Here is a 22,310-nt window from a genome sequence, read left to right on the forward strand (position 1 = left end):
GCTACGCACATTTACATAAGAAAAAAACCCTAAACATTAACACAATTATATTTGAACTTACTCTGCCGATTGTCCATAGGGTTGGTCCTTCAGCTGGTTGAAATTTAAGACAAAATATCCACAGTTATCAAATCAATCCAATGTTAATAGTCACATACTTCTGTAGACGACAGGTGTAGACTAACAGTGAAAGGCTGACTGACAGGTCCTTTTCCAACAATGAGTTTATTATGAAACGTACTTCAAAATGCACATCTCTGTGTGTGGCAAACCCTTTTCTTTTGCTCATGACCCAAAGGCACGTGAAGTACCGCCAGGCGACGCATACTGACCCAAGTCTTGCCGGTGTTTACATGGTTCTGTGCATGCGTCAAGGCAACAATCGTTTTCAAAGGTATTACCAGCTCTCTAAAAAGTCTGTTAAATACTACTACTGTGGATATTTCAACCAGCTGAAGGACAAACCGGACAGACAACTGGTAACGGAAGTTCAAATGTCATTTTATTCAACATTCTGGCTCGTAAGGAAACGAGCAGTGCTTTGATTCAGACTGTATACCAATAATTGGTCTGGTTTATTAAGCTAGGCAGGGGACTGACTGGGTAGAGAGAACAGTGAAAGGTTTAGAATAATGACGAGTGTCTTCTGAAGAGGAGTTCAACGGTCAGTCGGAGTAGACTGACGTTAAACTGTCGCTAATTTCTTTTTGTAACAGAACAAAATCCCATGTCCTTATAGACAGCTGCAGATACCTCTAATGTCCTTGTAGACAGCTGCAGATACCTCTAATGTCCTTGTAGACAGCTGCAGATATCTCTAATGTCCTTGTAGACAGCTGCAGATATCTCTAATGTCCTTGTAGACAGCTGCAGATACCTCTAATGTCCTTGTAGACAGCTGCAGATATCTCTAATGTCCTTGTAGACAGCTGCAGATACCTCATGTCCTTGTAGACAGCTGCAGATACCTCATGTCCTTGTAGACAGCTGCAGATATCTCTAATGTCCTTATAGACAGCTGCAGATACCTCATGTCCTTATAGACAGCTGCAGATATCTCTAATGTCCTTGTAGAGAGCTGCAGATATCTCTAATGTCCTTATAAGAGAGCTGCAGATACCTCATGTCCTTGTAGACAGCTGTCTCATTCAGGGACATGTGACAGAGAGCAGGACAGCTACTACTAATGATAATAATAAGTGCACTGTTTACAATGTCATAATAACAACAGAAGTAACCGCTGCAAAGAATACAACACAATTAAAAATGGTTTAAACTTCAACGCTAAAGCCTATCGGACATTAAACAATGTGATGGAAAAACGTAGGATCTACAGATTGATGTAAAAACAAACTTAAACATTATTGAATGTACTAAAGCATACACGGTGGTTTAAGGCACTGCATCTCAGTGCACTACAGTCCCTGGTTCGAATCCAGCCTGTATCATATCCGGCCGGGGAGTCCCATAGAGCGGCGCACAATTGGCCCGGCGTCGTCCGGGTTTGGCCCGGCGTCCCGGCGTCGTCCGGGTTTGGCCCGGTGTCGTCCGGGTTTGGCCTGGCGTCGTCTGGGTTTGGCCCGGCGTCGTCTGGGTTTGGCCCGGCGTCGTCTGGGTTTGGCCTGGCGTCGTCTGGGTTTGGCCCGGCGTCGTCCGGGTTTGGCCCGGCGTCGTCCGGGTTTGGCCCGGTGTCGTCTGGGTTTGGCCCGGCGTCGTCTGGGTTTGGCCCGGCGTCGTCTGGGTTTGGCCCGGCGTCGTCCGGGTTTGGCCCGGCGTCGTCCGGGTTTGGCCTGGCGTCGTCCGGGTTTGGCCCGGCGTCGTCTGGGTTTGGCCCGGCGTCGTCCAGGTTTGGCCCGGCGTCGTCCAGGTTTGGCCCGGTGTAGGCGGTCAATGTAAATAAGAATTTGTTCTGAAACCGACTTGCCTAGTTAAATAATAAAAATATACCGTTACTGAATGTACTAATGCATAAACATTACTTTGAGCATCTAACCCAGTCTTAAAGACCCACTGCTCCTGCTTGATCAGTCTTGTCTTGTCTCTTAATGTTTTTTAGACCAGTCGTTACCATGGTCACTAGATGATTGACATCACTTTTTTTTTTTTTTTTGAAGTGCGAAAACAATAAAACAATATTTTTCAAAATAAAAAAAAACTGCCATACGTACAATCATACAATGATTTATGTGGAACAGCATTTATAATGGAAGCAAGTGAAGCCAATGTTGCTGCATAGCTATATTCGGTTTTAAAGTTCTTCAAAGTAAAGAAAAAGTTGAGAAGAAAAGAATATCATAATTTATAAGTGCTTCTTTCTTGACAATTGATTCTCTTGCAGTCACATCGTTTCTTCTCCTTCTGACGGAATTTGAACCAGGAAATCAGGAAACCGGAGCATGCTGTCATACAGGTAGGCAACGCCTCAAATGACACCCTATTCACAACAGACCCTATCGACCATATCGGCTCTGGTCTAAAGTAGTGCACTATATAGGGAATAGGGTGTTATTGTAGACACAGCCGTAGCCTAAGGAGGCCACGCTCTCCTCAATGTGTTCCCGACAATCGAATGTAGCCAGCGTAATGAAAGAAGTTGCCAGCTATGGAGGTGTGGGAGGTCAGGGCAACACATTCTGCCCTAAAAAATAAAAAATCACATTTGGTGGCATCTGATACACCTCAATTTGTTAAAGTCATTGAAGTAGCCGACCACATAAAGATTAGTAGCCAGCTGGGTGTAGTTGGCAAACAGGCAGCTGGCATTTCTGCAACACACTGCCCACCTGTTATCACACCCTGCTCCAGGGGTCAGGGTTCACAGGCAGGTCATGCCAGGGTCACAGGGGTCAGAGGTCATGGTGGCTGTGGTAGTCCCCCCTCCTACCAGGTAGACGGCAGTGGAGGACTTGGAGCGACAGGTTCCGTTGTTGTTTACCTCTCCAACCTGCGTATCCATGGAGACCACCCAGGTGGAGGGGCGCCACCTCTTCAGGGAGTACGGTGTCTTGACACGACGTTTGATCTTCTCACCTGACCCTCCCTGGCCGTCCAGCGACGAACCATCACCTGGGGACACGGGAGACACCACAGACAGGTATTAGAACCTGAGAAACAAACACTGATCAAGATAGTTCAATTGTTTTACATGTTAGTCATTTAGCAGACGCTCTTGTCCAGAGAGACTTACAGTTAGTGAGTCATTTAGCAGACGCTCTTGTCCAGAGAGACTTACAGTCAGTACATTCATCTACAGATAGCTTGGTGGGACAACCACATATCTATCATAGTCAGTACATTCACCTTCAGACAGCTAGGTGGACCAGTCATAGTCAGTACATTCATCTTCAGATAGCTAGGTGGACCAGTCATAGTCAGTACATTCATCTCCAGATAGCTAGGTGGACCAGTCATAGTCAGTACATTCATCTCCAGATAGCTAGGTGGACCAGTCATAGTCAGTACATTCAACTCCAGATAGCTAGGTGGACCAGTCATAGTCAGTACATTCATCTCCAGATAGCTAGGTGGACCAGTCATAGCCAGTACATTCATCTCCAGATAGCTAGGTGGACCAGTCATAGTCAGTACATTCATCTCCAGATAGCTAGGTGGACCAGTCATAGTCAGTACATTCATCTCCAGATAGCTAGGTGGACCAGTCATAGTCAGTACATTCAACTCCAGATAGCTAGGTGGACCAGTCATAGTCAGTACATTCATCTCCAGATAGCTAGGTGGACCAGTCATAGCCAGTACATTCATCTCCAGATAGCTAGGTGGACCAGTCATAGTCAGTACATTCATCTCCAGATAGCTAGGTGGACCAGTCATAGTCAGTACATTCATCTCCAGATAGCTAGGTGGACCAGTCATAGTCAGTACATTCATCTCCAGATAGCTAGGTGGACCAGTCATAGTCAGTACATTCATCTTCAGATAGCTAGGTGGACCAGTCATAGTCAGTACATTCATCTACAGATAGCTAGGTGGACCAGTCATAGTCAGTACATTCATCTCCAGATAGCTAGGTGGGATAACCACATATCTATCATAGTCAGTACATTCACCTTCAGACAGCTAGGTAGACCAGTCATAGTCAGTACATTCATCTCCAGATAGCTAGGTGGACCAGTCATAGTCAGTACATTCAACTCCAGATAGCTAGGTGGACCAGTCATAGTCAGTACATTCATCTCCAGATAGCTAGGTGGACCAGTCATAGCCAGTACATTCATCTCCAGATAGCTAGGTGGACCAGTCATAGTCAGTACATTCATCTCCAGATAGCTAGGTGGACCAGTCATAGTCAGTACATTCATCTCCAGATAGCTAGGTGGACCAGTCATAGTCAGTACATTCAACTCCAGATAGCTAGGTGGACCAGTCATAGTCAGTACATTCATCTCCAGATAGCTAGGTGGACCAGTCATAGCCAGTACATTCATCTCCAGATAGCTAGGTGGACCAGTCATAGTCAGTACATTCATCTCCAGATAGCTAGGTGGACCAGTCATAGTCAGTACATTCATCTCCAGATAGCTAGGTGGACCAGTCATAGTCAGTACATTCATCTCCAGATAGCTAGGTGGACCAGTCATAGTCAGTACATTCATCTCCAGATAGCTAGGTGGACCAGTCATAGTCAGTACATTCATCTTCAGATAGCTAGGTGGACCAGTCATAGTCAGTACATTCATCTACAGATAGCTAGGTGGACCAGTCATAGTCAGTACATTCATCTCCAGATAGCTAGGTGGGATAACCACATATCTATCATAGTCAGTACATTCACCTTCAGACAGCTAGATAGACCAGTCATAGTCAGTACATTCATCTCCAGATAGCTAGGTGGACCAGTCATAGTCAGTACATTCATCTCCAGATAGCTAGGTGGACCAGTCATAGTCAGTACATTCATCTCCAGATAGCTAGGTGGACCAGTCATAGTCAGGACATTCATCTTCAGACAGCTAGGTGGACCAGTCATGGTCAGTACATTCATCTACAGATAGCTAGGTGGACCAGTCATGGTCAGTACATTCATCTCCAGATAGCTAGGTGGACCAGTCATAGTCAGGACATTCATCTTCAGACAGCTAGGTGGACCAGTCATAGTCAGTACATTCATTTCCAGATAGCTAGGTGGACCAGTCATAGTCAGGACATTCATCTTCAGACAGCTAGGTGGACCAGTCATGGTCAGTACATTCATCTACAGATAGCTAGGTGGACCAGTCATGGTCAGTACATTCATATCCAGATAGCTTGGTGGACCAGTCATAGTCAGGACATTCATATCCAGATAGCTAGGTGGACCAGTCATGGTCAGGACATTCATATCCAGATAGCTAGGTGGACCAGTCATGGTCAGTACATTCAACTCCAGATAGCTTGGTGGACCAGTCATAGTCAGTACATTCATCTCCAGATAGCTAGGTGGACCAGTCATAGCCAGTACATTCATCTCCAGATAGCTAGGTGGACCAGTCATAGTCAGTACATTCATCTTCAGACAGCTAGGTGGACCAGTCATGGTCAGTACATTCATCTACAGATAGCTAGGTGGACCAGTCATGGTCAGAACATTCATCTCCAGATAGCTAGGTGGACCAGTCATGGTCAGTACATTCATATCCAGATAGCTTGGTGGACCAGTCATAGTCAGTACATTCATCTCCAGATAGCTTGGTGGTACCACCACATATCAGTCATAGTCAGTACATTCATCTACAGATAGCTTGGTGGTACCACCACATATCAGTCATAGTCAGGACATTCATCTCCAGATAGCTTGGTGGTACCACCACATATCAGTCATAGTCAGGACATTCATCTCCAGACAGCTTGGTGGACCAGTCATAGTCAGTACATTCATCTCCAGACAGCTTGGTGGACCAGTCATAGTCAGTACATTCATCTCCAGATAGCTAGGTGGACCAGTCATAGTCAGTACATTCAACTCCAGATAGCTTGGTGGTACCACCACATATCAGTCATAGTCAGGACATTCATCTCCAGACAGCTTGGTGGACCAGTCATAGTCAGTACATTCATCTCCAGACAGCTTGGTGGACCAGTCATAGTCAGTACATTCATCTCCAGATAGCTAGGTGGACCAGTCATAGTCAGTACATTCATCTCCAGATAGCTTGGTGGACCAGTCATAGTCAGTACATTCAACTCCAGATAGCTTGGTGGACCAGTCATAGTCAGTACATTCATATCCAGATAGCTTGGTGGTACCACCACATATCAGTCATAGTCAGTACATTCAACTCCAGATAGCTAGGTGGTACCACCACATATCAGTCATAGTCAGTACATTCATCTACAGATAGCTTGGTGGTACCACCACATATCAGTCATAGTCAGTACATTCAACTCCAGATAGCTTGGTGGTACCACCACATATCAGTCATAGTCAGTACATTCATCTACAGATAGCTTGGTGGTACCACCACATATCAGTCATAGTCAGTACATTCAACTCCAGATAGCTTGGTGGTACCACCACATATCAGTCATAGTCAGTACATTCAACTCCAGATAGCTTGGTGGTACCACCACATATCAGTCATAGTCAGTACATTCATCTCCAGATAGCTTGGTGGACCACCACATATCAGTCATAGTCAGTACATTCAACTCCAGATAGCTAGGTGGTACCACCACATATCAGTCATGGTCAGTACATTCATATCCAGACAGCTTGGTGGACCAGTCATGGTCAGTACATTCATCTCCAGACAGCTTGGTGGTACCACCACATACCAGTCATGGTCAGTACATTCATCTCCAGATAGCTTGGTGGACCACCACATATCAGTCATAGTCAGTACATTCAACTCCAGATAGCTAGGTGGTACCACCACATATCAGTCATGGTCAGTACATTCATATCCAGACAGCTTGGTGGACCAGTCATGGTCAGTACATTCATCTCCAGACAGCTTGGTGGTACCACCACATACCAGTCATGGTCAGTACATTCATCTCCAGATAGCTTGGTGGTACCACCACATATCAGTCATAGTCAGTACATTCATATCCAGATAGCTTGGTGGACCAGTCATGGTCAGTACATTCAACTCCAGATAGCTAGGTGGACCAGTCATAGTCAGTACATTCATCTCCAGATAGCTAGGTGGTACCACCACATATCAGTCATAGTCAGTACATTCATCTACAGATAGCTAGGTGGATCAGTCATAGTCAGTACATTCATCTCCAGATAGCTAGGTGGACCAGTCATGGTCAGTACATTCATCTCCAGATAGCTTGGTGGTACCACCACATATCAGTCATAGTCAGGACATTCAACTCCAGATAGCTAGGTGGTACCACCACATATCAGTCATAGTCAGTACATTCATCTCCAGATAGCTTGGTGGTACCACCACATATCAGTCATAGTCAGTACATTCATCTCCAGATAGCTTGGTGGACCAGTCATGGTCAGTACATTCATCTCCAGATAGCTAGGTGGTACCACCACATATCAGTCATAGTCAGTACATTCATCTACAGATAGCTAGGTGGATCAGTCATAGTCAGTACATTCATCTCCAGATAGCTAGGTGGACCAGTCATGGTCAGTACATTCATCTCCAGATAGCTTGGTGGTACCACCACATATCAGTCATAGTCAGGACATTCAACTCCAGATAGCTAGGTGGTACCACCACATATCAGTCATAGTCAGTACATTCATCTCCAGATAGCTTGGTGGTACCACCACATATCAGTCATAGTCAGTACATTCATCTCCAGATAGCTTGGTGGACCAGTCATGGTCAGTACATTCATCTCCAGATAGCTTGGTGGTACCACCACATATCAGTCATAGTCAGTACATTCATCTCCAGATAGCTTGGTGGTACCACCACATATCAGTCATAGTCAGGACATTCATCTCCAGATAGCTTGGTGGACCACCACATATCAGTCATAGTCAGGACATTCATCTCCAGATAGCTTGGTGGTACCACCACATCTCCAGATAGCTTGGTGGTACCACCACATATCAGTCATAGTCAGTACATTCATCTCCAGATAGCTAGGTGGTACCACCACATATCAGTCATAGCCAGTACATTCATCTCCAGATAGCTTGGTGGTACCACCACATATCAGTCATAGTCAGTACATTCATATCCAGATAGCTAGGTGGACCAGTCATAGTCAGTACATTCATCTCCAGATAGCTTGGTGGTACCACCACATCTCCAGATAGCTTGGTGGTACCACCACATCTCCAGATAGCTTGGTGGTACCACCGCATCTCCAGATAGCTTGGTGGTACCACCACATATCAGTCATGGTCAGTACATTCATCTCCAGATAGCTTGGTGGTACCACCACATATCCAGATAGCTTGGTGGTACCACCACATATCCAGATAGCTTGGTGGTACCACCACATATCAGTCATAGTCAGTACATTCATCTCCAGATAGCTTGGTGGTACCACCACATATCAGTCATAGTCAGTACATTCATCTCCAGATAGCTTGGTGGTACCACCACATATCAGTCATAGTCAGTACATTCATCTACAGATAGCTAGGTGGTACCACCACAGATCAGTCATAGTCAGTACATTCATCTCCAGATAGCTTGGTGGTACCACCACATCTCCAGATAGCTAGGTGGACCACCACATATCCAGATAGCTAGGTGGACCACCACATATCCAGATAGCTTGGTGGTACCACCACATCTCCAGATAGCTAGGTGGACCACCACATATCCAGATAGCTAGGTGGACCACCACATATCCAGATAGCTTGGTGGTACCACCACATATCCAGATAGCTTGGTGGTACCACCACATATCCAGATAGCTAGGTGGACCACCACATATCAGTCATAGTCAGTACATTCATATCCAGATAGCTAGGTGGGACCACCACATATCAGTCATAGTCAGTACATTCATATCCAGATAGCTAGGTGGGACCACCACATATCCAGATAGCTTGGTGGTACCACCACATATCCAGATAGCTTGGTGGTACCACCACATATCCAGATAGCTAGGTGGACCACCACATATCCAGATAGCTAGGTGGTACCACCACATATCCAGATAGCTTGGTGGTATCACCACATACCAGTCATAGTCAGTACATTCATATCCAGATAGCTTGGTGGTACCACCACATATCCAGATAGCTTGGTGGTACCACCACATATCCAGATAGCTTGGTGGTACCACCACATATCAGTCATAGTCAGTACATTCATCTCCAGATAGCTTGGTGGTACCACCACATATCAGTCATAGTCAGTACATTCATCTACAGATAGCTAGGTGGTACCACCACATATCAGTCATAGTCAGTACATTCATCTCCAGATAGCTTGGTGGTACCACCACATCTCCAGATAGCTAGGTGGACCACCACATATCCAGATAGCTAGGTGGACCACCACATATCCAGATAGCTTGGTGGTACCACCACATCTCCAGATAGCTAGGTGGACCACCACATATCCAGATAGCTAGGTGGACCACCACATATCCAGATAGCTTGGTGGTACCACCACATATCCAGATAGCTTGGTGGTACCACCACATATCCAGATAGCTTGGTGGTACCACCACATATCCAGATAGCTAGGTGGACCACCACATATCAGTCATAGTCAGTACATTCATATCCAGATAGCTAGGTGGGACCACCACATATCAGTCATAGTCAGTACATTCATATCCAGATAGCTAGGTGGGACCACCACATATCAGTCATAGTCAGTACATTCATATCCAGATAGCTAGGTGGGACCACCACATATCCAGATAGCTTGGTGGTACCACCACATATCCAGATAGCTAGGTGGTACCACCACATATCCAGATAGCTAGGTGGTACCACCACATATCCAGATAGCTAGGTGGTACCACCACATATCCAGATAGCTAGGTGGTACCACCACATATCCAGATAGCTAGGTGGGACCACCACATATCCAGATAGCTAGGTGGTACCACCACATATCCAGATAGCTTGGTGGTACCACCACATATCCAGATAGCTTGGTGGTACCACCACATATCCAGATAGCTTGGTGGTACCACCACATATCCAGATAGCTAGGTGGTACCACCACATATCCAGATAGCTAGGTGGTACCACCACATATCCAGATAGCTAGGTGGGACCACCACATATCCAGATAGCTTGGTGGTACCACCACATCTCCAGATAGCTTGGTGGTACCACCACATATCCAGATAGCTAGGTGGTACCACCACATATCCAGATAGCTAGGTGGTACCACCACATATCCAGATAGCTAGGTGGTACCACCACATATCCAGATAGCTAGGTGGTACCACCACATATCCAGATAGCTAGGTGGTACCACCACATATCCAGATAGCTTGGTGGTACCACCACATATCCAGATAGATAGGTGGGACCACCACATATCCAGATAGCTAGGTGGGACCACCACATATCCAGATAGCTAGGTGGGACCACCACATATCCAGATAGCTAGGTGGGACCACCACATATCCAGATAGCTAGGTGGGACCACCACATATCCAGATAGCTAGGTGGGACCACCACATATCCAGATAGCTAGGTGGGACCACCACATATCCAGATAGCTTGGTGGTACCACCACATATCCAGATAGCTAGGTGGGACCACCACATATCCAGACAGCTAGGTGGGACCACCACATCTCCAGACAGCTAGGTGGGACCACCACATATCCAGACAGCTAAGTGGGACCACCACATATCCAGACAGCTAGGTGGACCACCACATATCCAGACAGCTTGGTGGGACCACCACATATCCAGACAGCTAGGTGGACCACCACATCTCCAGACAGCTTGGTGGACCACCACATATCCAGATAGCTTGGTGGACCACCACATATCCAGATAGCTTGGTGGACCACCACATATCCAGATAGCTTGGTGGACCACCACATATCCAGATAGCTTGGTGGACCACCACATATCCAGATAGCTTGGTGGACCACCACATATCCAGATAGCTTGGTGGACCACCACATATCAGATAGCTTGGTGGTACCACCACATCTCCAGATAGCTAGGTGGACCACCACATATCCAGATAGCTAGGTGGTACCACCACATCTCCAGATAGCTAGGTGGACCACCACATATCCAGATAGCTAGGTGGTACCACCACATCTCCAGATAGCTAGGTGGACCACCACATATCCAGACAGCTAGGTGGACCACCACATCTCCAGACAGCTAGGTGGACCACCACATCTCCAGACAGCTAGGTGGGACCACCACATCTCCAGACAGCTAGGTGGACCACCACATATCCAGATAGCTAGGTGGACCACCACATATCCAGATAGCTAGGGGGACCACCACATATCCAGATAGCTAGGTGGACCACCACATCTCCAGATAGCTAGGTGGACCACCACATATCCAGATAGCTAGGTGGACCACCACATATCCAGATAGCTAGGTGGACCACCACATATCCAGATAGCTAGGTGGACCACCACATATCCAGATAGCTAGGTGGACCACCACATATCCAGATAGCTAGGTGGTACCACCACATATCCAGATAGCTAGGTGGACCACCACATATCCAGATAGCTAGGTGGACCACCACATATCCAGATAGCTAGGTGGTACCACCAGATATCCAGATAGCTAGGTGGACCACCACATATCAGTCATAGTCAGTACATTCATCTACAGACAGCTAGGTGGACCACCACATCTACAGACAGCTAGGTGGACCACCACATCTCAGATAGCTAGGTGGACCAGTCATAGTCAGTACATTCATCTACAGATAGCTAGGTGGACCAGTCATAGTCAGTACATTCACCTCCAGATAGCTTGGTGGACCAGTCATAGTCAGTACATTCATCTACAGATAGCTAGGTGGACCAGTCATAGTCAGTACATTCACCTCCAGATAGCTAGGTGGACCACCACATATCCAGACAGCTAGGTGGACCACCACATATCCAGATAGCTAGGTGGACCACCACATATCCAGACAGCTAGGTGTACCACCACATATCAGTCATAGTCAGTACATTCACCTCCAGATAGCTAGGTGGACCAGTCATAGTCAGTACATTCACCTCCAGATAGCTTGGTGGTACCACCACATACCAGTCATAGTCAGGACATGTTTCCTTAATAAAGAAGCTAATAAACAGGGGGGGTCCACCATTGGGGTGCCAGGACAGAGAAGAGGTTGTACTGGGCTGAGGGGGGGCTGCTCTTCTGTAGGGGTGGGAGGGCCAAGAGACCTGGCAAAATGGAGTGATAGGGTTGGGGTGTAGGGTTAGAGTATAACCTGAAGGTAGGGAGGGGCAGTTGCTGTTCTGTAGATAGCCTGAAGGTAGGGAGGGGCAGTTGCTGTTCTGTAGATAACCTGAAGGTAGGGAGGGGCAGGTCCTCCTGCTGTTCTGTAGATAGCCTGAAGGTAGGGAGGGGCAGTTGCTGTTCTGTAGATAACCTGAAGGTAGGGAGGGGCAGGTCCTCTTGCTGTTCTGTAGATAACCTGAAGGTAGGGAGGGGCAGTTGCTGTTCTGTAGCACCATGGTCTTGTAGTGGATATGAGGCTTCGATATTCCTCTCTGTTCCTTCTATTTCCATCAGAACCATAAGGTGCTCATACCTTTAGTTGGAGAATGCTACCCTCTGGTGGTTGAGGTGTAAAACTTCAAACAGTTGTTGTCAGACACACACACACACACACACACCAAACACATAACCACACACACACACCACACAAACAAACACCAAACACCACACACAAACACAAAACCACACAAACACACATAATGTTACGTTCCCCAGTTCCTGTGTTGTGGTTTGTGTATTTGTATGTGTGTGTGTTTCAGGAAAATGGCTTCCTGGATTCCCCCAAGCAGTTGATTGGTCGGCCCCATTAATGATTGGAGCTGACCCGATCTCTTGTCAGAAACAGCTGCCTTCAATTACTGACTCTTTCTGAAGCAATATAAGCCAGTGTTCTGTTACTCAGAAAGGAGATGATTGCTGAGAGAAGAGAGATGAGGGTGAGAACCAGTGTTGGTTGTTGTTAAGAGAGATTTATAAACAAGATAAATACTTATTTTTCACCATAATTTGCAAATAAATTCATTAAAAATCCTACAATGTGATTTTTTACATTTTACCTTTATTTTACTAGGCAAGTCAGTTAAGAACAAATTCTTATTTTCAATGACGGCCTAGGAACAGTGGGTTAACTGCCTGTTCAGGGGCAGAACGACAGATTTGTACCTTGTCAGCTCGGGGATTCGAACTTGCAACCTTTCGGTTACTAGTCCAACGCTCTAACCACTAGGTTACCCTGTACCTATGATGAAAATTACAGGCCTCTCTCATCATTTTAAGTGGGAGATCTTGCACAATTGGTGGCTGACTAAATTTTGCCCCACTGTATCCCAACCAGAAGCCATGGATTACAGATAACATCTGCACCGAGCTAAAGGCTGCCGCTTTCAAGGAGCGGGACTCTAACCCGGACGCTTATATGAAATCCCACTACAGACAAACCATCAAACAAGCAAGGGTCAATACAGGATTAAGATTGAATCCTACTACAACGGCTATGATACTCGTCGAATGTAGCAGGGCTTGAAATCTATTACGGACTACAAAGGGAAACCAAGGGGCGAGTTGCCCAGTGACGCGAGCCTACCAGATGAGCTACATGCCTTTAATGCTCACTTCGAGGCAAGCAACACTGAAGCATGCATGAGAGCAACAGTTGTTCCGGACGACTGTGTTATAACGCTCTCGGTAGCCGATGTGTGCAAGACCTTTAAACAAGTCAACATTCACAAAGCTGCGGGGCCTGTAATCCCTGTTCACTCACGACTACACGGCCAAACACGGCAGTGGAGGACAACCTCTCCCTCAATGTGAGCAAGACAAAGGAGATGATCGTGGACTACAGGAAAAGGCGGGCCGAACAGGCCCCCATTAACATCAACGGGGCTGTAGTGGAGCTGGTCGAGAGTGTCCACATCACCAACGAACTATCACGGTCCAAACACACCAAGACAGTCGTGAAGAGGGCATGACAACACCTTTTCCCTCTCAGGAGACTGAAAAGATTTGGCATTGGTCCCCAGATCCTCAAAAAGTTCAACAGCTGCACCATCGAGAGCATCATCGCCTGGTATGGCAACTGCTCGGCATCTGACCATAAGGTGCTACAGAGGGTAGTGCGTACAGCCCAGTACATCACTGGGGCCATGCTTCCTGCCATCCAGGAACTCTATACCAGGTGGTGTCAATTAATCAAATGGCCATATTTACATTGTCACCTCCCTATTTGTTATTACTCTGCTGCTACTTGCTGTTTATTATCCTACCTACATGTACAAATTACCTCAACTAACCTGTACCCCCGCATTGACTCGGTACCGGTACCCCCTGTATATAGTCTCCACATTGACTCTGTACCGGTACCCCCTGTATATAGCCTCCACATTAACTCTGTACCGGGTACCCCCTGTATATAGCCTCCACATTGACTCGGTACCGGTACCCCCTGTATATAGTCTCCACATTGACTCAGTACCGGTACCCCCTGTATATAGCCTCCACATTGACTCGGTACCGGTACCCCCTGTATATAGTCTCCACATTGACTCAGTACCGGTACCCCCTGTATATAGCCTCCACATTGACTCGGTACCGGTACCTCCTGTATATAGTCTCCACATTGACTCAGTACCGGTACCCCCTGTATATAGTCTCCACATTGACTCAGTACCGGTACCCCCTGTATATAGCCTCCACATTGACTCTGTACCGGTACCCCCTGTATATAGCCTCCACATTGACTCTGTACCGGTACCCCCTGTATATAGCCTCCACATTGACTCTGTACCGGTACCCCCTGTATACTGCCTCCACATTGACTCTGTACCAGTACCCCCTGTATACTGCCTCCACATTGACTCTGTACCAGTACCCCCTGTATATAGCCTCCACATTGACTCTGTACCAGTAACCCCTGTATATAGCCTCCACATTGACTCTGTACCGGTACCCCCTGTATATAGCCTCCACATTGACTCTGTACCGGTACCCCCTGTATATAGCCTCCACATTGACTCTGTACCGGTACCCCCTGTATATAGCCTCCACATTGACTCTATACCGGTACCCCCTGTATATAGCCTCCACATTGACTCTGTACCAGTACCCCCTGTATATAGCCTCCACATTGACTCTGTACCAGTACCCCCTGTATATAGCCTCCACATTGACTCTGTACCGGTACCCCCTGTATATAGCCTCCACATTGACTCTGTACAGGGACCCCCTGTATATAGCCTCCACATTGACTCTGTACCGGTACCCCCTGTATATAGCCTCCACATTGACTCGGTACCGTAATACCCTGTATATAGCCTCCACATTGACTCTGTACCGGTACCCCCTGTATATAGCCTCCACATTGACTCGGTACCGTAATACCCTGTATATAGCCTCCACATTGACTCTGTACCGGTACCCCCTGTATATAGCCTCCACATTGACTCGGTACCGTAATACCCTGTATATAGCCTCCACATTGACTCTGTACCGGTACCCCCTGTATATAGCCTCCACATTGACTCTGTACCGGTACCCCCTGTATATAGCCTCCACATTGACTCTGTACCGGTACCCCCTGTATATAGCCTCCACATTGACTCTGTACCGTAATACCCTGTATATAGCCTCCACATTGACTCTGTACCGGTACCCCCTGTATATAGCCTCCACATTGACTCTGTACCGGTACCCCCTGTATATAGCCTCCACATTGACTCTGTACCGGTACCCCCTGTATATAGCCTCCACATTGACTCTGTACCAGTACCCCCTGTATATAGCCTCCACATTGACTCTGTACCGGTACCCCCTGTATATAGCCTCCACATTGACTCGGTACCGGTACCCCCTGTATATAGCCTCCACATTGACTCTGTACCGGTACCCCCTGTATATAGCCTCCACATTGACTCTGTACCAGTACCCCCTGTATATAGCCTCCACATTGACTCTGTACCCGTACCCCCTGTATATAGCCTCCACATTGACTCTGTACCAGTACCCCCTGTATATAGCCTCCACATTGACTCTGTACCGGTACCCCCTGTATATAGCCTCCACATTGACTCTGTACCGGTACCCCCTGTATATAGCCTCCACATTGACTCTGTACCAGTACCCCCTGTATATAGCCTCCACATTGACTCTGTACCGGTACCCCCTGTATATAGCCTCCACATTGACTCTGTACCGGTACCCCCTGTATATAGCCTCCACATTGACTCTGTACCGGTACCCCCTGTATATAGCCTTGTTATTGTTACTGTATTGTGTTACTTTTTATAATTTTTTACTTTAGTTTATTTGGTAAATATTTTCATAACTCTTTCTTGAACTGCATTGTTGGTTAAGGGCTTGTAAAGTCAGCATTTCACTGTTAGGTCTACACCTGTTGTATTCGGCACATGTGACTAATAAAGTTAGATTTGATTTGATTACGGCCACTAAACATGTTGGGGTCTCCCTGTATTGCCTGTGTTACAGTACCAGGTCATAGCTAGCCTGTGTTACAGTACCAGGTCATAGCTAGCCTGTGTTAATGTACCAGGTCATAGCTAGCCTGTGTTAATGTACCAGGTCATAGCTAGTCTGTGTTAATGTACCGGGTCATAGCTAGCCTGTGTTACAGTACCGGGTCATAGCTAGCCTGTGTTAATGTACCGGGTCATAGCTAGCCTGTGTTACAGTACCAGGTCATAGCTAGCCTGTGTTACAGTACCGGGTCATAGCTAGCCTGTGTTAATGTACCGGGTCATAGCTAGCCTGTGTTACAGTACCAGGTCATAGCTAGCCTGTGTTAATGTACCGGGTCATAGCTTTATTTATGTATTATTTCTTACATTGTTACCTCAGGAAATCTTAAGTCTTATTACATACAGCCGGGAAGAACTATTGGATATTAGAGCAACGTCAACTTACCAACATTACGACCAGGAATACAACTTTCCCAAAGCGGATCCTCTGTTTGGGTCACCACCCAGGACAATGGATCAGATCCTCTGTTTGGACCACCACCCAGGACAATGGATCAGATCCTGTGTTTGGACCACCACCCAGGACAATGGATCAGATCCTCTGTTTGGACCACCACCCAGGACAATGGATCAGATCCTCTGTTTTGACCACCACTCAGGACAATGGATCAGATCCTCTGTTTGGACCAACACCCAGGACAGTGGATCAGATCCTCTGTTTGGACCACCACCCAGGACAATGGATCAGATCCTCTGTTTGGACCTCCACCCAGGACAATGGATCAGATCCTGTGTTTGGACCTCCACCCAGGACAATGGATCAGATCCTCTGTTTGGACCTCCACCCAGGACAATGGATCAGATCCTCTGTTTGGACTTCCACCCAGGACAATGGATCGGATCCCAGTAGACGACCCAAAACAACAGCGCTGCAGAAGGGGAAGACGGAGCGGTCTTCTGGTCAGGCTCCTGAGTATACTACTCGCCAATGTCCAATCTCTTGACAACAATGTAGACGAAATCCGAGCAAGGTTTGCCTTCCAGAGAGACATCAGAGATTGTAACTTCACGGAAACATGGCTCACTCTGGATACGTCATCAGAGTCAGTACAGCCAACCGGTTTCGTCACGCATCGCGCCGACAGAAACAAACATCTCTCTGGTAAGAAGAAGGACGGGGGTGTATGCCTTATGATTAAAGAGTGTGATCATAACAACATACAGGAACTCAAGTCCTGTTGTTCACCTGACCTAGAATTCCTTACAATCAAATGCCGACCGCATTATCTACCAAGAGAATTCTCTTCGATTATAATCACAGCTGTGTACATTCCCCCCCAAGCAGACACATTGACGGCGCTGAAAGAACTTCATTTGACTCTATGTAAACTGGAAACCAGATATCCTGAGGGTCCATTTATTGTAGCTGGGGATTTTAACAAAGCTAATCTGAAAACAAGGCTCCCTAAATTTTATCAGCATATCGAAGGCGCGACCCGGACTGGCAAAATTCTGGATCATTGTTACTCTAACTTCCGCGACACATACAGAGCCCTCCCTCGCCCTCCTTTCGGCAAATCTAACCACGACTCCCAGCCTACAGACAGAAACTAAAACAGGAAACGCCCGTACTTAGGTCTGCTCAACGCTGGTCCGACCAATCTGATTCCACGCTTCAAGATTGCTTTGATCACGTGGACTGGGATACGTTCCGGATAGCCTCAGACAACAACATTGATGTATACACTGATTTGGGGAGCGAGTTTATTAGCAAGTGCATCGGTGGTGTTGTGCCTACGGTGACTATTAAAACCTTCCCCAACCAGAAACCGTGGATTGATGGCAGCATTCACGCAAAACTGGCGAACCACTGCTTTTAATCATGGCAAGGAAACATGACCGAATACAAACAGTGTAGCTATTCCCTCCGCAAGGCAATCAAACAAGCTAAGCGTCAGTATAGAGACAAAGTAGAGTCGCAACTCAACGGCTCAGACACGAGAGGTACAGTGGGGAGAACAAGTATTTGATACACTGCTGATTTTGCAGGTTTTCCTACTTACAAAGCATGTAGAGGTCTGTAATTTTTTATCATAGGTACACTTCAACTGTGAGAGACGGAATCTAAAACAAAAATCCAGAAAATCACATTGTATGATTTTTTTATAATTAATTTGCATGACAGACAGTGTGGTGAAGAAGGCGCAAGAGGCTGTCACCAAAAACCACTCACAAACTTTTACAGACGCACAATCGAAAGCATCCTGTCGGGCTGTATCACCGCCTGGTATGTTAACTGCTCCGCCCACAACTGTAAGGCTCTCCAGAGGGTAGTGAGGTCTGCACAACGCATCACCGGGGGCAAACTACCTGCCCTCCAGGACACTTACAGCACCCGATGTCACAGGAAGGCATAAAAGATAATCAAGGACAACAACCACCCGAGCCACTGCCTGTTCATCCCGCTATCATCCTTCCAGAACCTTCCAGAAGGCGAAGTCAGTACAGATCAAAGCTGACTCGGTTCCGGTACCGCCTCGTTATTGTTTGTCATTTTCTTGTGTTACTTTTTGATTCAATTTTTTTTAAACTTTAAGTTAATTTAGTAAAGATTTTCTTAACTCCATTTTTTGAACTGCATTTTTGGTTAAGGGTTTGTAAGTAAGCATTTCACTAAGGTCTACTACACCTGTTGTATTCAGCATTTCACTGTAAGGTCTACTACACCTGTTGTATTCAGCATTTCACTGTGAGGTCTACTACACCTGTTGTATTCAGCATTTCACTGTAAGGTCTACTACACCTGTTATATTCAGCATTTCACTGTGAGGTCTACTACACCTGTTGTATTCAGCATTTCACTGTAAGGTCTACTACACCTGTTGTATTCAGCATTTCACTAAGGTCTACTACACCTGTCGTATTCAGCATTTCACTGTAAGGTCTACCTACACCTGTTGTATTCAGCATTTCACTGTAAGGTCTACTACACCTATTGTATTCAGCATTTCACTGTGAGGTCTACTACACCTGTTGTATTCAGCATTTCACTGTAAGGTCTACTACACCTGTTGTATTCAGCATTTCACTGTAAGGTCTACTACACCTGTTGTATTCAGCATTTCACTGTGAGGTCTACTACACCTGTTGTATTCAGCATTTCACTAAGTTCTACTACACCTGTTGTATTCAGCATTTCACTGTAAGGTCTACTACACCTGTTGTATTCAGCATTTCACTGTGAGGTCTACTACACCTGTTGTATTCAGCATTTCACTGTGAGGTCTACTACACCTGTTGTATTCAGCATTTCACTGTAAGGTCTACTACACCTGTTGTATTCAGCATTTCACGGTAAGGTCTACTACACCTGTTGTATTCAGCATTTCACTGTAAGGTCTACTACACCTGTTGTATTCAGCATTTCACTGTAAGGTCTACTACACCTGTTGTATTCAGCATTTCACTGTGAGGTCTACTACACCTGTTGTATTCAGCATTTCACTGTAAGGTCTACTACACCTGTTGTATTCAGCATTTCACTGTAAGGTCTACTACACCTGTTGTATTCAGCATTTCACTGTGAGGTCTACTACACCTGTTGTATTCAGCATTTCACTGTAAGGTCTACTACACCTGTTATATTCAGCATTTCACTGTGAGGTCTACTACACCTGTTGTATTCAGCATTTCACTGTAAGGTCTACTACACCTGTTGTATTCAGCATTTCACTAAGGTCTACTACACCTGTCGTATTCAGCATTTCACTGTAAGGTCTACCTACACCTGTTGTATTCAGCATTTCACTGTAAGGTCTACTACACCTGTTGTATTCAGCATTTCACTGTGAGGTCTACTACACCTGTTGTATTCAGCATTTCACTGTAAGGTCTACTACACCTGTTGTATTCAGCATTTCACTAAGGTCTACTACACCTGTTGTATTCAGCATTTCACTGTGAGGTCTACTACACCTGTTGTATTCAGCATTTCACTAAGGTCTACTACACCTGTTGTATTCAGCATTTCACTGTAAGGTCTACTACACCTGTTGTATTCAGCATTTCACTGTGAGGTCTACTACACCTGTTGTATTCAGCATTTCACTGTGAGGTCTACTACACCTGTTGTATTCAGCATTTCACTGTAAGGTCTACTACACCTGTTGTATTCAGCATTTCACTGTGAGGTCTACTACACCTGTTGTATTCAGCATTTCACTGTAAGGTCTACTACACCTGTTGTATTCAGCATTTCACTAAGGTCTACTACACCTGTTGTATTCAGCATTTCACTGTAAGGTCTACTACACCTGTTGTATTCAGCATTTCACTAAGGTCTACTACACCTGTTGTATTCAGCATTTCACTGTGAGGTCTACTACACCTGTTGTATTCAGCATTTCACTAAGGTCTACTACACCTGTTGTATTCAGCATTTCACTGTAAGGTCTACTACACCTGTTGTATTCAGCATTTCACGGTAAGGTCTACTACACCTGTTGTATTCAGCATTTCACGGTAAGGTCTACTACACCTGTTGTATTCAGCATTTCACTGTGAGGTCTACTACACCTGTTGTATTCAGCATTTCACTGTAAGGTCTACTACACCTGTTGTATTCAGCATTTCACGGTAAGGTCTACTACACCTGTTGTATTCAGCATTTCACTGTGAGGTCTACTACACCTGTTGTATTCAGCATTTCACGGTAAGGTCTACTACACCTGTTGTATTCAGCATTTCACTGTGAGGTCTACTACACCTGTTATATTCAGCATTTCACTATAAGGTCTACTACACCTGTTGTATTCAGTGCATGTGACAAATAACATTTGATTCTAAAATTTGATTTGACATAAGTCACATCAGTCACAATAAAAGGACACTAAAATGTGCAGTTTTGTCACACAACACAATTCCACAGGTGTCTCAAGTTGAGGAAGCTGATTGTCCACCAGAGCTGTTACCAAATAATTGAATGTTAATGTCTCTACAATAAACAGCCACTAATGTCGTATAGTATTTGGCAGTATGTCCAACCGGTCTCACAACCACAGACCAGGTGTAACCACGCCAGCCCAGGACCTCCACATCCGGCTTCTTCACCTGCGAGATCGTCTGAGACCAGCCACCCGGACAGCTGATGAAACTGTGGGTTTGCACAATCAAAGAACTTCTGCACAAACTGTCAGAAACCGTCTCAGGGAGGCTCATCTGCGTGCTCGTCGTCCTCTTGACCTGACTGCAGATCGGCGTCCTAACAGACGTCAGTGAGCATATGCTCACCTTCCATGGCCACTGGCACGCTGGAGAAATGTGCTCTTCACGGATGAATTCCTGTTTCAACTGTACCGGGCAGATGGTTTGCTGATGTCACCATTGTGAACAGAGTGTCCCATGGTGATGGTGGGGTTCTGTACACAATTCCTGGAAGCTGAAAATGTCCCAGTTCTTCCGTGGCCTGCATACTCACCAGACATGTCACCCATTGAGCATGTTTGGAATGCTCTGGATCTACCTGTACGACAGCGTGTTCCAGATTCAATATCTAGAAACTTCACATAGTCATTGAAGAGGATTGAGACAACATTCTACAATCAATCAACACCTGATGAATCAACAGCCTGATCAATCAACAGCCTAATCAACTCTATGTGAAGGAGATGTGTCACGCCGCATGAGGCAAATGGTGTTCACACCAGATACTGATTGTTTTACTGA

General features: G+C 46.1%; 1 protein-coding gene across 2 annotated transcripts in view; it reads right to left on the bottom strand.

Annotated features, from left to right (window-relative positions):
• Positions 1–480: 480 nt before the first annotated feature.
• bmpr2b (bone morphogenetic protein receptor, type II b (serine/threonine kinase)) overlaps positions 481–22,310 on the bottom strand; it is a 148,873-nt gene continuing 127,043 nt past the window's right edge. For both annotated transcript variants that reach the window (XM_031805443.1, XM_031805444.1), the window contains one exon: positions 481–3,066. In XM_031805443.1, coding sequence (XP_031661303.1) covers positions 2,816–3,066 — 251 coding nt within the window. In that variant the 3' untranslated portion in view covers positions 481–2,815. The remainder of the gene's footprint in view (positions 3,067–22,310) is intronic.

The sequence above is a fragment of the Oncorhynchus kisutch genome, linkage group LG26 (genome assembly GCF_002021735.2).
Source record: "Oncorhynchus kisutch isolate 150728-3 linkage group LG26, Okis_V2, whole genome shotgun sequence".
NCBI lineage: Eukaryota > Metazoa > Chordata > Actinopteri > Salmoniformes > Salmonidae > Oncorhynchus > Oncorhynchus kisutch.